Source organism: Rhipicephalus sanguineus, chromosome 5 (genome assembly GCF_013339695.2).
Source record: "Rhipicephalus sanguineus isolate Rsan-2018 chromosome 5, BIME_Rsan_1.4, whole genome shotgun sequence".
NCBI lineage: Eukaryota > Metazoa > Arthropoda > Arachnida > Ixodida > Ixodidae > Rhipicephalus > Rhipicephalus sanguineus.
Genome location: NC_051180.1, coordinates 170,321,564 through 170,338,842, shown reverse-complemented (window position 1 = coordinate 170,338,842; position 17,279 = coordinate 170,321,564). Strand labels below are relative to the sequence as shown.

Below are 17,279 nucleotides of genomic sequence, written 5' to 3'. Positions count from 1 at the left end.
TCAAGCACTCGCAAATGGTAAGCTTGTTTACTGTCTACTCGAAATAGTCGCATAGTTCTACTGGTTCTACAGCTTCGATGCGAGGAGAACGAATCAATCACGTTGTTCAGGGAAGCATACACGTTAGACACCACTTACTTGGTAGGTCTTTTCATTGGCACTCTCAGTTGACTTCTCAATTTCGAGATACAAATTGAAACCACTGCCAAAAAGTTCGTTCAAAGAACTCAAATCGCTGCCGCTGGTTTTGTCATCACCCATTTTCGCTCGCTTCGGAGTGCACTCTGATTCAAGCAATCCGCTAGTGTCGCATTTTCGTATTTTTTTAACGATGTATCTCAGGGGTTATACTTATGACGTAATAAGTTTGTCGCTTGTGCTTAGAAGACCTTCAAATATTTTGTGTCAGAGGCGTATATTGTGGTGGTAACGTCTGTGGCAAAAATCTCGCGAGATCAAATCAGCAAGCCGGGCGGGTACGTTACGTAGTTTACGTAACATGGCGGCTCCCAAGGAATCGCGCGTTTTGATCCGCGCCGTTATTCAAGAGCTTAGGAGAAGTCTTCCGCAGGTACGTGCCGTTTTGTACTTCGCAGATGAGCGCATGGCTGATTTCTCGTGACGAGCTTCCGACGGGCTTTCTAAAGTTCGCGATGTAACACTGCGCCGATGTTGATGAAGTGTTCGGGGGTATGCGGCAGAGCAGCGTCTTGAAACGTTGCTTTGCGGGCCTCTCAAAAGCTCTGCGAACAGTTGACGACTAGAAACTTACCCGTCACATGAAGAATAATGATTGCTTGGTGTTCTTGGCTCACTCGCCACTCCTAATTTGTTTTTAAATAAGTAAACCTAGAAATGACGCTGGGACGCGGACGTTAGAACAGCGCGTGCTGTGAATCTCGCCCCGAGTGTGAATAACAAATGTCAATAGCCGCTATGCATATTTGATCGTTGATTTTATTTCAACTATTTTAGTAAAAAGTCGAGTTTGCGTGGTAGGCGATGTGATCTGCTGATTCGTTGTGTGGCTTCTTTGAAGCAACAACGCGTGCTAACTGTCCAAGCAGAGATCGTGTGGCTCTGCCGAGTGTTGGGAGGCGAAAGTAAAAAGTACGGCTCGCTAATTTTGGGCATTGGAGAACGGTGACATTCGTATACGTCTCCCGCAGTAAGCGAAATTACGGCGTTTTGTGAGGCGTTCGGAGAACTTAACGATTCGTATCTGCTGAGGCGCTGCTCGTGAGACGCCGGGACATGACACCTGATCTTGTGCAGTTTTTTAAACGCGCGCCGAAACCTCTTCGTAGTGGCGTTTTGGCGTCCGCGTTTCTTGGAACATTTCTCTTGTTACCGAAGGCTTGAGGTCTGGTTTCTTTTTCAACAAAACGCTGTTAGCGTTCACGACGACTACAAACTATCCAGCGTTCGTGGGTCTGTTGGCGTCTCGTATTCCAACATGGTCTTGGACATTTCGTAACGAATTGGAAAAAGCACGAAGCTACCGTGCTGCCAGCTGAATTGTAGTGTCGCTTGCTCATTCCTGTTAAAAGACTGGGCGTGCGAACACGGACACGGGCATTTTCGATGGAGGCGAAAATGTTTGAGGCCCGTGTGCTTATATGTTAAGTGCACGTTAAAGAACCCCAGGTGGTCACAATTTCCGGAGCCGTCCACTACGGCGTCTTTCATAATCATATCGTGGTTTTGTGACGTTAAACCCCACATGTTATTATTATTAACACGGGCACGGGAAAGAAGTCAAGACACAAACGCCGACTTTGTGGTGTCTTGACTTCTCACTAGTGTCTGTGTTAGCACATCCAGTCATTTAACATGAATACGTACCAGCTAGCTCAGCTCACTGTTATTCTTGCTCATTCCCCGAGTTCGGGGCGTTTGCTTGTCTTTTAAAGACGATAGTCTTTCTTGGGGAACTTAAACGCAGAAATTTTGGTCTATCTGTCTGTCTGTTTGTTTGTTTGTCACCCGATTAAGTTGCACGGCCAAAGTTTAACCACTTTCTCAACGTCGAGCCATCTTGAACTGGTAGCCCCGTTCATACTTGTGAACATTGTCGATTAAAAAGCAAATGTTACGCATATCTGAAGCACAACATCAATACATCAGTATTAAGCGGTGTGTTCCTTTACTAGAAAATACATAGATACATAATTCTAAAGACCCTAGTGTTTTTTAGACTGCACTGAAAATGCTAGTGTTTATTGGGCTGCGCTGCAAATGCGACAGTGTGGCCTCCAGAAGACTTCTGTCTTTCGACGACATTTGCGGCGAAGCACGCAGATATGCGGCCAGTTTTTTAAACCATGATGTGCCCCTTTGGGGTGCACGTCCAAACGTTGGCCCGTTACCAAAGGACTGCAAACGCAAATCTGAGAACAGGACGCATTAGTGGTTGCACTGTGTTTTCTGCTCAGCCAGACCTTGCGCAGGTTTTAAGCCTTGTTTAGTTCATATATTCTGCCGTGTTCCTAAAAATCGCCGATTTACTTTCTTTTTTCGTTTCCAACTCTTCATTCAGCACTCCGACTTTTAGGTAGCCTTGCAGAAGTATGTCGTAAAATCTTGTGATTAAGTACAATGGCCCTGTGACTGTGCAACACTCTAAAAACATGCTTCTCTCTCAAACTGCCCCAGGGGCGTTGTTTCATTGTGGAATTAAAGTAGTATCTCTAAACTTATCATTTGGAGCATTTCTAATCTGTCATTATCTAGCAATTTGTCTGTGGCTGTTAAGGCAGGCTGCTTTCATGTCACAGTTTGCTATTGCACTGATTAAACGAGGCAGACTGAGACACCTAAAGTATTTTGTCTTATTAATTGCACAAAGCTTCCCAAAGCCGGGATCACGTGTTTGATTTCTGGCCATGGCGACTGCACATTGTTTGGGGCGAAATGCAAAGAACATCTCTGTGCTTAGATTCAAGTGCACCTTAAATAGCCTCCGGTGGTTGAAATTAATCTGAGGTCCCCCCACTACGGTGTGCCTCGTAATCACATCTTGGATTTGGTACATAAAATCTCAGGGAAAAAGGTCTTGAAGACAACAATACGAGAAGAATGGCATGGCAACCATGGTGACTGCTGCACTGTGAAGAACAAAAGAGTGTGGTGATCCTAGTGAAATTTTGTGGATTCTTATGGAGGTGCTAATTTCTGAACGACCTTGCACTGTTACGGAAACACAATTCCATGGTGCAGCACTGCTTTGTAATGCTTTCTACACTGCTTCGGCAAAAAAAGAAAAGGTACTTGCTAAATGGCGCTGGCATTGGATGCCTGTGAATCTTTGGAGCTCTTACCTGGCAAAAAGCTGATGGGCCATTTGGCCACATTGCATGAAAAGGTATTGCAATCGATGACTGTGGGACATACCTTGCTTGCATTCATGGCGGGCTGAAGAAGACTGCAAGTTCTCGTGGGGGATGACTGAAGGCTTGGTGTGATGTCGAGCAAACATCGCTATAGAGAACCTTGTCTGTAATTAGAATGCATTGTCGGCTTACGGATGGCTCTTAGGGCGACTACGCTGCTACGTAGTACTGCTGGGCAGAAGGTTTCAGGTTCAATCCCCGGTTGCTGTGCTGAACGACGGGGGTCGAAAGCAAGGCGCTCGTGTGGCATGCTTTGGGATCGTGTTAGTTATTTAACCCAGTTGCCCTAACCTTAATGCCGAGTCCTTTCCACTGCTGTGCCTCTCGTAGCTTGCAATTTTGCTTTGGGACATTAAAACTCCATCGGTCTGATGGTTGTGTGTTGCCTTCTGCTGTGACTGCCTGGGACAGTCCAGCCCACTGACCGTCCGTGTGGCCACTGCTTGCAGGGACAGTTCAGCTTGCTGGAAGGGAGCCCTCGAGGTAGGAGGGCCCCGTGAGTCCCCCTCCCCCCACGTCGTTTGTGCCTCCAGCGGTCTTGATGGACTTCCGACTCATTGGTGTATTCGAGTCTTCCTGCCCCTGTCGTGCCGACGACTGGGACCTCGAAATCTGCCCAGAACCCAGGTTCCGGCTCCTCGTCTCCAGCATGCCTGGGCCCAGCACAGGCCAAGGCCTGTCCGAACTCATCAAGATGACGCAGGACTGCTCGGTGGCCCTGCAGCGGCTCGAGGACGTGGTCCCGGGTTTTCACTACTTGACACGCTCGAGCCGCACCGTGGCCGGAAAGGAACGGCTCGCCAGAGCGGCCGCGTGCACAAACGGGACGGCTACTGCGGTGGGTGCGGACGAAGAGTGGATGAGAGACCGCGTCCAAAAAGAGCTGAGGCGGGGAAGGGGAGACAAGAGGCGTGTAGTCGTGCGCAGTTTCGGCTACACGGTTACGTGCAAGGACTTGAAAACGGTGCTCGGTACAAACTGGCTGAACGACGTCGTCATCGACTTCTACATGGGGCTCGTGGCCGCACGTTCCAACGAGACCCCCGGCAGCCTCCGCGTGCACGCACTGACGACGCACTTCTTCAACGTGCTGAGAAACCGGGGCTACGATGCCGTGCGCCGCTGGACGGACACTGTGGACTTGTTTTCGTACGACTTGGTGTTTGTGCCCATCCACGACCTAGACCACTGGTCGCTCGCCGTTCTCAACATGACGAACCAAACGTTTGAGTTCTACGATTCCATGGGTCGTAAGAACTGGAGGTGCTATCAGGTGTTGATGGCTTACCTGAGAAAAGAGCACCAGGACAAGCAGAAAGTTCCTCTCACGCCGGATGTGAAGTGGGAGTGCCATTACGTTAAGAACCTTCCACAGCAGACCAACTCTCACGACTGTGGAGTGTTTGTGTGCCTGTATGCAGAGTGTCTCGCAAGAGGCGCGCCTTTCACTTTCTCCGCTCGTGACATTCAGCGGTTACGATATCGAATTGCCTTTGAGATCTTGTCGGGAAAGTTGATGAACCACTGACACTGACTGCTGCCACTTCACACAAAGACAAAACTAACGCATTACCTGGGGGGACACGTTGCTGATGGCAGCCTCCACACACGTGCCTGTGCTGTTTACACAAGCATACCTGATTAGATGAGACGTTTTCTTCATTCGGCTTACACGGGCTGATAGATACCCGTTTGTCTTTGCCATGTGATATGAATGTTAATATTAGAGATGTTCAGGCCTCCACCTTTTGCCAATCCAAAGGCCACCATGCTTCATTTTAGGAGCTTCTCATTTTAGTTTTGCACAACATCATTGTGCTCAACATTTTTTGTGACGTTCTCGATCAACCATAACCTCTTCTTTTTGTGGGATACTGTTCCGCGTGTGAATACTTCATTTTTATAATTTGGGTATATTGAGAACCTTGCAATTTTCACTCACTTAATGAACTTCCAAGTTATTCTACAGATGGACTTGTGTTAGCTATACTCAAAACAGGGCAGCCCCTGCTTGTTTTCTATTTGTGAAGCTCTTAGCTGCCTCGAAAATGTGAGGACAGCAGGGCGTGTTTAAGATTTGCGATCTTCAAGCTCACGTAGTCCTAAAATACTGACTTGCCAGTGTCATTCATTGCTTCTGCAATAATTGATCCCTGGCATTGCAGCAGATTTTGACGGTAAGAGGCTTCTTGAACAAATTTTCGTGCCAGGCTCGGTACTGAGGCAAGATGCTTAAGATGCTGTTTTTGCAGCATTTTTTTGTGTTTACTGTGTTGAGTTTTGTATGGACCCAAAAAGTCTCATGCATCAGAATTTTCTGTTCTGGAGTTGGGTGCTCTGTCCTTTTTTTTTCTCCAGCGAAGTGAATTTGTGGAAGAAATAATAAATGTGCGTATATTTTTTTACTGTTAAATAGTTCCTTTTTCGTCTTTGGTCATTTTTTGTGTACTGGAGCTAGCTCGTGTAGGTTGCCGACCTTAAAGTTAGATTTGTGTACCAACACCTGTACGGTAAGTTCGTATGCTGCATAGTTTGAGTCGTAGGGTGAGGAACTAAGTCATCAGTGCTTTTGATGGAATAGGCATTGTTTAATAACTGCAGAGCGCAAGAAAAAGGTGACAGACATTTATCGGGCCACTGATGTATTGTATGTCGGCCATTTTTTTAGCAGCAAGTTCGGTTGTCATAAGCCACCATAACGTAACAACTCTATTTTATTTTTATTTCAGTTCACCATTAGCACTCCATCGTTGGCAAAAATTTTTAATAATAATAATCATAATAATTGCTGGGGTTTAATGTCCCAAAATCACGATATGATGGATGCCGTAATGGAGGGCTCTGGAAATTTTGACCGCTTGGGTTTCTTTAACGTGCACCTAAATCTAAGTACACGGGCCTCAAGCATTTTCGCCTCCACCAAAAATGCGGCCGCTGCGGCCGGGATTCGATCCCGCGAGCTGCGGGTCAGCAGTCGAGCACCTTAACCACTAGACCATCGTGGTGGGTGTTACTATGGTAACAGTGTGATCGTTGTGCTGGTTGGAACAGGTAACCATGGTGTGCAAGTTTCTCCGATGCAGGACCTTTGAGCTCATTCCATTGGTGGCACGTAATGCCAGTGGCGAGTGAAACGTGATCATGTGACCCTGCGGAAATCTAATTGAGGGTAGGCAATTAATTCCTTGCATTTTGAGTTTTCTAGGCTGAATAACTTCGGACTGCGTGCCCCTATCGCTGCCATTCTTGCTGCATTAATCTTTCCATCCTTCAGTCTACGCAACTGGAAAGTACGTGATGAGGGTTTGAATAGTGTTCGAGGGCCCCTTTAAATGGATACTGACACGAAAATTTTCAGTTTTTTTTTTTCTTTTTGCATCAAATGCAAGGCCAAGCCCTTGAGAGCCTAGAAAATGTACTGTTAAGTGTGAGTGCACTCTGAAAAAGTAATTACAGTATGTTTTTAAAAGCTAGTTTGGGTTCCTACGGTACCCTGAAGTTGCAACATGGTATGAGCTTCTTGTCATGTGCTCGTACAAGATATTGTGACGTATCCACAGCCGCTCTTCTTCGTGGCTCTGTTGGTGACGCACAAGCGGCCACGTTGAATGCTTTGGTACCTGACGTCATCACAACTAGCCATGCCACTAGCCTCACGTCACAGTAGTGATAATGTCAGTAGATGCGCCATGGGAAATCGACTTTAACGCCAAAATAAAATATCAGCATTTACGGAGATTCACATTTGCTCAGAGCCCTCTCTGTATACAGGAAATTTGTCTGTCGCAGCAAACTTACCTTCAAAAATTGGTGTCAGTACTCCTTTAAGCTATGTTATATGTGAAACGAACTTTAACATGTGCAGAATAGTTGGTGAGGGCCCCCATTTCTAAAATGGTATAGAGTATTGCAGCACTTTCCTTACTGAAAGGTATGGCTAAACAAGCGTTGCACAACAATAAGAAATATGTAATTACGTGCTAGTAAGCTTACTCTCATCGCCAGTTACAACGTACGAAGCGCTGAAGCTGTCGCCAGGCAGCCATCTTCCATTCCCTTCAGTACGGAACACTTTCAAGCTATTCCGAAAATTTTAAAGTTTTTTTCGGCACGTTAATATGGTGTGGAATTTTTTGCCACTTTCGTTGCATCCCAGGACAAGCAAGTGCAGTTATCATGGTCCCAGAAGATTTCGACCAGTCACCGAGCAGTGCTGTTGGTAGATACAGAATGAATAAGTTTTCTGCTATTATGCTCCTAGATCAGTCAAAGTCCGAGAAACTGCTATGACTTCGAAAGCCCAACTTGCTCCATCCTGGACGGCCATGGGAGTTCCCACATTCACCCAGTTTTAGAAAGGTGTCCAGTGCAGGGGCGTAGCCAGAAATTTTTTTCGGGGGGGGTTCAACCATACTTTATGTACGTTCGTGCGTGCGTTTTTATGTGTGCGTGCCTATATACGCAAGCAAAACTGAAAAATTTCAGGGGGGGTTTGAACCCCCCAACCCCCCCCTTGGCTATGCCCCTGGTCCAGTGAGTCTGGGGTGGTACAGTTATCAAGAGATGGGTACACTGTCAGCATAGGTGAAGTCCTGTGCATAGTTATGTTGAAATGCAAGGGCTTCTCAGAGTGGCAAATAATGCCCTATTAAAACAATGAAAAGTTGCAGAATCGCTCATTAAGTCAAGTGGAAACGGGATGCAATCAAACCTATATTTACTTAACGGAAGGATGATTGCAAGACCGTGTCGTGTATCAATAAATCGAGCACAATATGTGCCTGTCTGAAGCTTACATAAAAATTCTCCGGATCTCAAACTGTCTCTTGAGATAATGAAAAGTAGGAACTTACCAATTTGTTGCTCTAAAGCCGAGTTGAAGGAATGAAACTCATTCGTTTATATACATGTCTTCTTGTTGAATATGCATATTGGCGATGTCTTTTGCACGCTTGGAGTAGCTTGCCGCTCCCTTCTCCAAGGACAAAGAGCCACAGGCAGTTCGTTATTATGCTAACCATGGAGTAAACTGACTGCTGTGCTGCGGCGAACTTTACTGAAGCAAAGCAGTCATTACAGATCCCTCCTTCACAAGACGGTTGTATTATCAGACACGCACCTTGCCCATTTTAATGCGATATCGTTAAAGAGCTCATGTCGCAGAAAATGCAGTGTCGGTGGCGTTGTCCATGAGTGAAAAATCCCAGTTTATGTAACAAATAAGAATGAGGGTTTGAGCCGGAATCAAACTCTGGCATTCTGCCTGGCAGTCTGGTATTCTACCTCGGAGCTATGCCAGTGTTTGTAACTTTGGAAAAGCGCCATGTACGGTGCTCGTGTAGTGCAAGGAGCCGTGTTAAAGGGCCCCTCACCAGGCCACATAGCAAATTTTAGTTAGACGCTGGAAGTTGTTGTGTGCTGAATGAAGAGCAGTATGCCGCAAGAATTTTTCAAATCGGTTCATTACGAGCTGAGAAAAACAATAATTTGTAGCGGTGCGAAACCATGATGCAAGGAGGCGAGTTTAAAACCCTTGCCACTCGCCCCGTGTAGCCTTCGCAAGCCAAATCCCTTCCTTGCCCTCTTCACTTGACACATACGCATGAACACGTCATGCGCATGCATGGTCACGTGGGCATGACGTGCCGAGCCAGCCCGCGCACGCGAGTGGCGTTGCACGGGCGCTACCTTTTTTTCTTTTTTTAATGTAGCAGCCGTGGGCGTTTTGTCGGCGTTCTCTGTGGTGTACTGCCTGTTTCTGCGGGACGGGCATGAAAGTTGCGACATTCGTACGGGCACGAGAGTGGCGGTATCATGAGCCAGTGCCACATTAACGTTTAATTGGACGCGGTAGAATAAATGAGCACAATGAGTGCTCGAACGCGCCAGAACAATACTTTTGTTTCTAAGGCTGGCGTCTGCTCTATGCGCTAACCACGGAGGTACGAACGCATGCGAAATGGAGGCACATTAACCCCGCATCTCGCTGCAATTCACGAGAAAAAGATGAAAAAGACGTACACATTCCCTTTGTGTGTCTCATTATTTCTCTCAAGTTTTATTCATCTATTCAAGCAGCAAATTACACAAACTACACATGCCGTGTCAAATAGTTATTGCAGTGTCACATGCTACTGTTGGCGACGTCAGAGCACAGTCGTCTACATAGAGGACCGACGTCACAGCACTACCATCTACGTAGGGCCATTCCCTCATGTACGTCATCCCCTCATTCTCTGTGCGCGCGCCGGCGAGAGGAAGGGCAAGCAGCGTTCAGCTTAAAATTTGACCCATTTCCGCGACGCATAGCGTTGCAAACTTTGGCAGACGTGATCGTGAACGCCCAATGTATGCATTGCACTCGTCAGCTCAAAATTGTCAAACCTGGTGAGGGGCCCTTTAACACATGTAATATTGGGTGGCATAAGTGCAGAATCTCACGAGGCGTCGCACCATGTGAAGTGTGTGACAAGTGGGGGGTTTGCAGCCACCCACCCATTATAAAGGGCGTACCCATAATTGTCATCATCAGCCTCAGCATCAAGAAAGTGTGCAGCCATGTAGTGTATTGCCTTACAGATGCGTAACGGGCACTTAGTCAATGTACTTGCAGTAGGCAACCTGGGAGAGTTTACAACAGGCAATGTCATGCACACAGATAGTGTGACCACCCGTTCCACGACTCGCAAGACTGTCCTGGACTGAGGGCTCTTGTACCGCAAGAGATATGAAAATCGTAAGAAATATCCCGCATTTCACGCTTTATTATTATTGTTCAGCAGTGCATTCAGTTTAGCTTCATATGGCCACCCTGCTTTAGGATATGTTAGCTGCAAGCAATCCACGGTTCCGAGAAAGTCGGCTAGATGCACGGTTCAGAGCGGCAACGAATGCTTCTGGCATCAACTGCGTATGCCATCCCACTGTTGTTCCCAGTGTGGGCGGCTGGCTCCGACAAAGATCTAAGGGCTTTGAGCCCCAGGTAAACACCGGTGCTAAGACTGTCGGTAATGTGAGGAAGCTAAGTCGCAGCTGTTTTGTGAGTGAGTAGCTGAGTTGCCGAACTTTTATGTTGAGATTAACAATTCTTTTTTGTCAGAGTATATTACTATGATGTATGAAATAGCTTTGTTTATGCAGATGCGTATCTTAACTTCAACTTGTATCACTCATTCTATTTCCCTGTTTCAGATATGCAAAAATAGTGCTAACGAAAAATTTGTCGCAATAGTTCAGAAATTAATTATTGTAGCTAAGTTCTCATCGGGCTGTACCTTGCCCCCCGTCTCCCAGTCAGCATGTCCCGCATTTGGCTAGTAGTAAGGTAGTCACCCTACACAAAGGCATTCTTTCCCTCACGGTATGGTTGAAGTAAACGTATGACAAGCAAAGGCTATGCAAGCAGGACACGAAGCTTCTTCCTCCGTTGCTTGCACTGCCCTCCAGACCGAGTGCCGTTTCATTGGCATGAACATTTCCAATGCTGCAAGTGATATTGGGCCAGTTTGGAGAAGTGCACTTGCAGCATGTTCAATATATCCAACATCGAGGTGAACGAGAGTTAGATGTACATGTAATATAGATGTAGACGATGTATACGTGCTATATTTCTGCCTGGAATTTTCAAGGGGATGTTGGAACTGTTCGATAGATAGGGCGAATAATTGACCATATTCAACAGTAGTTCACGCGATGTTACATGCAGTAACCATTTTTCTTATTTTACTGATACGGAAGAATTGAACAGCTACTGATGCATCTGGCTCAAGTCGGTGTGTAACTGTGCAGTGTTGTAGGGGCTGAGAGGCGACACGTTTATCGTCCTTTCTGCTATGCAGCCTTCCATTTCGTGACCATTATGTTTATATCTTTTTTACTTGTTGTTGCTTTGTGGATAACAAGTAGACCCATTTGTTTTAACTGGAACTCAAGGGACCTGGTGCATCATAGGTGGTCTTCAAAACATAGCGTCTGCGACATGTTGTCAAATTCACAATCACTTCCAGTAAGTGACGTAGCCAGAAATTTTTTTCAGGGGGGTTCAACCATACTTCATGTGTGTTCATGCGTGTGCTCGTATGTGTGCATGCATGTATTAGTATAAATGCACACGCAAAATCGAAAAATTTCGGGGGCATAAACCCTCCAACCCCCCTTAGCTACGCCAATGCTTCCACTGTATGCAGTTTGCAAAAGCATAGCTTTTGTGAGCATAATTATAAAATGGTGCTTCGAAATAAGATAAAATCAGTGAAGAACACCCAAAACACAAGCGCCCATTCCTCGGTGATTTTGTCTTATTTCATGGCACCTTTTCAGAATGCATACCAACTTGCCCAATTATCAATTCTACTTTGCTATCAATTCTCTTGCTCAGATGAAGCTGTCACTGCGATCTGGATTTGGACATATGTCCAGGCACAGTTTTACGTCAGTGTTTTTGTAGGTCGAGTTTGAACCCTAGTGAGGCACTTTGGCGTTAGAGTGCAGCTCTTATGAGCCCGTTCATGGGTTTCACGTTGTCCTCACCTTCACAACCAAGCAAACAACAGGGGAGCATGAAAGAGAGCGAATGCGGAGACTGACAGCAAGAGGATGAAAGCAGATCGAGGCCTGTGCTAAAATAACTACAAGCAAAGCAGTGGAGGAGAGAGCAGCCGAGGAAACAGCGCTGTGGAGGAGGATAAAGCATCACTGAGAAAGGCAGAGTGCAGGTGGTCAAACGGTCAGAGCGTCTGCTCTCTGTGCAGGAGGTACTGGGTTCGATTCCAAGTTCCGCTGGTAGACCCTACTGCCGGCCACCCACTGATTTTTCTGATGGGGAAAGAGTTACATTGGTCGTGTAAACCAAGTTCCTTGCTTGCCTGAAGTGTGTCGTATATAATTTGACCTGATGTAGACAAGAGCAGTGCAAAATTGGGCCCATGCATTGTGCATGATATGTTTGAAGATGTGCTTACCACAGCCTGGCGCTCGGTGTTGTGGGTACTCGTTTCTCGAGAGTATGGTCCAATTCCTGGCATGGAGGAAGGAAACAATATAGAGGAAGCATTGTGCAATGTGACAGAAAGAACGTAAGAAAGAGAGAACGAAAGAAAACTAGGACGTCATGCATGCACACGCCAAGCTTCGCTTGCTGCCATTTTCTGGATATGGCAAGGGCTCCTGAATTTTTTAAAGAACGGTGAGATGGACTCGTGGTGTACATTAAGACGGCTCAGGGAGTGAGCCTAGCTGTGACAGCTATCACTGTAAAGAGTAGTGCTGCGTACATTCACATCAGTGTGTAGCCAGAAATTCTTTTCGGAGGGGTAGTTAATCACCCTTTACGTACGCACACGCCTTTGGGCGTGTGTGTGTATGTGTGCGTGTATATATACACATGCAGAAGTGAAAAATTTAATTGGGGCGGGGAGGGGGGCATGTGTGAGAGATGATGTCACAATACGGTGGCAGGCTCGATTGCATTCCATCTGGTTGTCACTAAAGGTAGAGAGCTGCTGTGAATATCTCATGCAAATTTTGTAGTCATGATGAAGCAGCAGAGGGCGCACAAGAAGGCGATTGTCTAGGGTTGCCTAAATGTAGCATATTTGTGAGATGCCAGAGGGTCTCGTGGGGGCCTCCTAGTTGCTCGACTTCCGAGGTTCGAAGTGTCGCACATTTGGTTTGAGCAAGGCATGTTTTCGCTTGGCGCAACTATGATGCCTAAAGGCACTGCCGCAGGATCCGCCTCCATGGCTTGGTGTTGAGCTGCTGAGCACGAGGTAGCGAAACCAAATCACAGATGTGGCAGCGCATAGGGGAGAAATTTCGCCGCAGGCGCGAAGTAGTGAATGCCATTGCAACAAATTGTAACGTTACACGAAGTAAGGTTAGCAGCTAACTCTTTTGAATGTGATCTTGTGTAACTTGACAACTCTGCTTCGAGGAAAGAAACGGATTTCGTTCAATCCGTTGTCTCAGCGCAAAGCTGTGAGAGCACACCTGATGCTGCCGAGATAGCGCACAGGCATCAGTGACCGCGGCCGTATGATCAAAGTTTGCAGTTGCTGCTCGAGCGATGCAGCTGCTCCCCTGGCATCCCTTCATGCTCCTTCGCCCGACGAAAGACTGATGGGGCAGGCGTTCCCTCTCTGCTTGATCGAGGAGCGATCGACACGTGGTGATCTTATCGCATGCGCCCTTCGTGCGACGGAGATGGCCAGCTCGTTTCATTTCTGTTTCAGCCGTGTTTGTCAGCAGCGCTTCCGTGCTTTTACTCTGGGGTAGAACACACATTGCTCGAGTAATGTTATCGATTTAGACTTTATACTGAACATGATGACAAAAACCTGCTGAGGCTAGTGTCCATCTAATTGCTATCGCAATAAAAAACGCCCGTGTACCATGCATTTGGTGGATGTTGAAAAATTGTTTTCAAAAGTAGTCCGAAATACTCAGCTGTAGCGATCCTCAGGAATAGACCTTGTTTGTGGCTCGTGTAACACCAGCATCTGCCACAACTGCTCAATAACATCTGAATGCAAAGAGCGAAGGTGTGAACAGGAAACGGTTTGCATTAGGTTCTTGCTCTATGCATGCCATTTAAAACGGCAAAAAAGGAAGAGTGCAGTGAAACAGAGAATAATTCTTCACATGCTTCGCATGTTGCACCTTGTTCGCATTGAAAAGCAAGTCCGAGATGTGAATCACAGTGAGTCCGAATAAGTCATATACCGTGTACCCAAGAGTTCAGTCAAGTCAGCCCTGTTTAGCCCAATGGTAGTTAGTATGATCCTGTGTTAGTCCGGCTGGACTATAATAAAATAATAATATTTTGCAGTGTTCTGTGGCAAAATAACATGACCATACCTCACTCGGCTGTTGTTGGAAGCACCGTGTACTTTGGCCTCCTTGAGATGTTTATTGAGCACCCTAAAAAAAAAGGGGCATGCGACCTTTTTCTTGCATTTTGCTGGGAGTCAAACCTGTCACCCCCTTCAGCAGCGCAACATTAAAGCCATTGAGTCAACTCGGTGAGCGGATCTCACTGGATCACTGGTGCAATCAAGGGATCAAACCCCCCCGAAAACCTTCAAATTAGCATGTGTATATAACCACACACGTCCAAGCACATGCACAAACATACATGAAAAGTGGTTGAGCCCCACCCATCCCGTCCTGAAACAAATTTCTGGCTGCGCCCCTGCACTGGATCTTATTTTAACAGTGTGAGTGAGTGAATCTGCTTGGTGCCACTTTGGTGAATCTAAATCTGTTTTGTGTATTTACAACTGGCATGTGCAAGTAGAACGTCTGAAGTTTGTGCGAAACATCTCCGCTGTAGGGACCGCTGAAGTTAGCATGTCCTTTTTCAGGCATAAGTGAATTGCAGTATTAGAAACAGTGTGAACAACACATTTGTACTCTAGATAGAACATATGCCTATGCCATTAGAAGTGAACTTCGGTTTATTGTGCTCTTCCTTCTTAAGAGACACTAAGAGAAAGACAATTTTCCTTGTATTAGAAAATTACACTTTCACAATGCTGAAAGCATTACACTAACTGCGAGAGTACGCTTGGTAAGCAAGAAACATGCAAAAAGAGAATACAGGTGGCGATGCCGCCTTGAAGTTCATGCACCAGCTCTTCGTGATGTCATAGATCTTGATGACATCTGTTGCGCCGACACATTTGTTTGTTGATAAAAATGATCTACATTATGTACCAAGAGGCGCAAAGAGTTAACATAATAAGTTTGAGATTGTTTCATTGAACCAGTGTGGCCAAAATACGCAAAAATACATTAAGATTCCTGACAGTCACTCCAACGTTTACATGAAGTGTTGGCGCAAAATTCAGACATGAAGATTTGATGCTCATTTCGTATTCTAATAATTACCGTAATATCCCTTGCCACAATTACGCACCGTGTGACCTGGGCACTTTCTTTACTTACAAAATAAAATAAGTTTGCTGCCTACGTACTTTGAACAATGGTCATTTGCGAGTTAGCAGTTTGCTTTGTGTCTACCTTGCCTTCCTTCCGCCTAGGGTGTTGCGCGCATTACTGCCTGCAAGTAAGAACCGATCAAAGGCTTATAAATGTCTTCGGTTGCAGAAGCCAGTTCGCAACAGCCTGGCTGCGCAGTACCTGCTGTCGGAGGCCCGCAAGCACCAGACAACCGAGAAGAGGCTGTGTCGCGCCCACCAGGAGCTGCAGGCCAAGATGGACACTTACCGCACCTACCTGGCCAGCTCACGCAAGGGAAAAGTGCGTACTCACTATGCGCCTAGTATGCGTGCAAATATACAGGATGCTTCGAGTAATATGCTTGAAACTCCATAAAAATAATGAAGTTTCGATAAAAGCAACACATATTTAGGTTGCCTGCATTGATCGTTTTGGCTATGAGTATTAGTTTGTTTTGCTGACCTCACGTATAGCCATATACACTAACTTCATATCATATCAAATGAAACTTTTATTTTGCATAGTGCAGTTACAACGTGAAGGGTATACAGAAGAGGGTCCCAAGATCAAGGTACCATTCTGGGACCCTCTGTACATGATTGTGAGACACAAGTTACGAAATAAGCGCAGGAATGTAAAGATATCTAACGCAACAAAAGAAATGGGTGCAGTAGTTACTACACAGAAAAAATACTACAATAATAGCAGACATTAATAATCAGTGTTTAAAGGGGCACTAAAGAGCAAAACGATCTTTCTCATATTAGTAAAGTACTCTTTCACGATACCAAGAACACCACGCTTGCTGCGAGAACACGCTTAGTAAGCGAGAAAAAGCTTAAAAACAAAATGTGAGTGGCGACGCCACCTTGTAGTTTCCGCACCATTCGCCGTGACATCACATGTTTTGACGGCACCTACTAGGGACTACGTAGTTCCCTAGTAAAAGTTCCCAAAGTAAAAGTTCCCTAGTATCTGTAAAAATAAAGTACATTGTCCTCTGAAGGGGCCATAGACTTAACATACCGAGTTTGAGGTAGTTTTGTAGATCCAGTGGTGCCAAAATACGATAAATACACTTTGAAATTCGTGACGTCATGCGGGAAGATTTCAGCGCGAAATTTGAAAATGAATCTTTGAACTTGATTTTCTCTTCTGTTAATAAAGCTATGATGGCGAAATTAACGACATTAGAGTTCTCAGAGCACAATTTATCGATCTAAACCGATTCATTGTTCCTCTTTAGTGTCCCTTTAAAGTACATAATGCTGTTATGTATTTGTATAAATATTGGATAATTCGTACTAACAGTGAAAATACACAAGGAAAGCTATCATGAAGATTAACAAGTGCATTATTACATAATGTTGATTATTGAATTAAATAGGAAAGAAAAGAAAACACCAAAAGAACCGAGTACATACTATGAAGAATTCATATAGTAATTACTTGTTAGAAAATTAGCCATAAGTGCCTTTTTTGCGAAGTAAGAGAGGACGCTATTTTGATGGTATGAGGAAGAGAATTCCACATTTTAATAGCACAAAATGACGCTGCCATTATACCGTAATGAGTAAAAGGTTCACGCAACAAGAACTTATTTTTCTGAGCAAAACGAGTAGGGTTATTATTCTTCAAGGAATCTAAAGAAATAACTCGTGAGTGAGATCTTTGTTTATCAACCTGAAAAGCAAGGTAATTAAGTTGAGTGCGAATAAATCATTAGTTGTGAATACTTTATTCTCCATGCATGTCATAGTAATATTATCGTGACTAAAGTTAAAAATAATGTGCAGAGCTTGGTGTTGTATGTGTCGAATAGATGAGCAGTGACACTGATATGTGTTGCCGTATACACAGCAATACCGTAATTAATATCACTGTGAATGATTGCGTAATAAAGTGAAATGAGATCAGGAGTAGACATTA

The 17,279-nt window shown here is 45.4% G+C and overlaps 2 protein-coding genes across 4 annotated transcripts in view; one reads left to right on the top strand and one right to left on the bottom strand.

Moving 5' to 3' along the window:
• Window positions 1–304, bottom strand: part of LOC119394433 (immunoglobulin-binding protein 1b) — a 71,381-nt gene extending 71,077 nt beyond the window's left edge. The window contains exon 1 of the mRNA XM_037661739.2: window positions 139–304. Coding sequence (XP_037517667.1) covers window positions 139–261 — 123 coding nt within the window. The 5' untranslated portion in view covers window positions 262–304. The remainder of the gene's footprint in view (window positions 1–138) is intronic.
• Window positions 305–438: 134 nt separating this feature from the next.
• The window catches only part of LOC119394434 (protein FMC1 homolog), a 36,384-nt gene continuing 19,543 nt past the window's right edge, over window positions 439–17,279 (top strand). The window contains exons 1-2 of one of the 3 annotated variants that reach the window (XM_037661741.1): window positions 439–571; window positions 15,498–15,650. In XM_037661741.1, coding sequence (XP_037517669.1) covers window positions 500–571; window positions 15,498–15,650 — 225 coding nt within the window. In that variant the 5' untranslated portion in view covers window positions 439–499. Of the gene's footprint in view, window positions 572–3,841; window positions 5,806–10,065; window positions 10,129–15,497; window positions 15,651–17,279 lie in introns of those variants that run through there. The other 2 variants (XM_037661740.2, XM_049415784.1) reach the window with 2 other exon arrangements.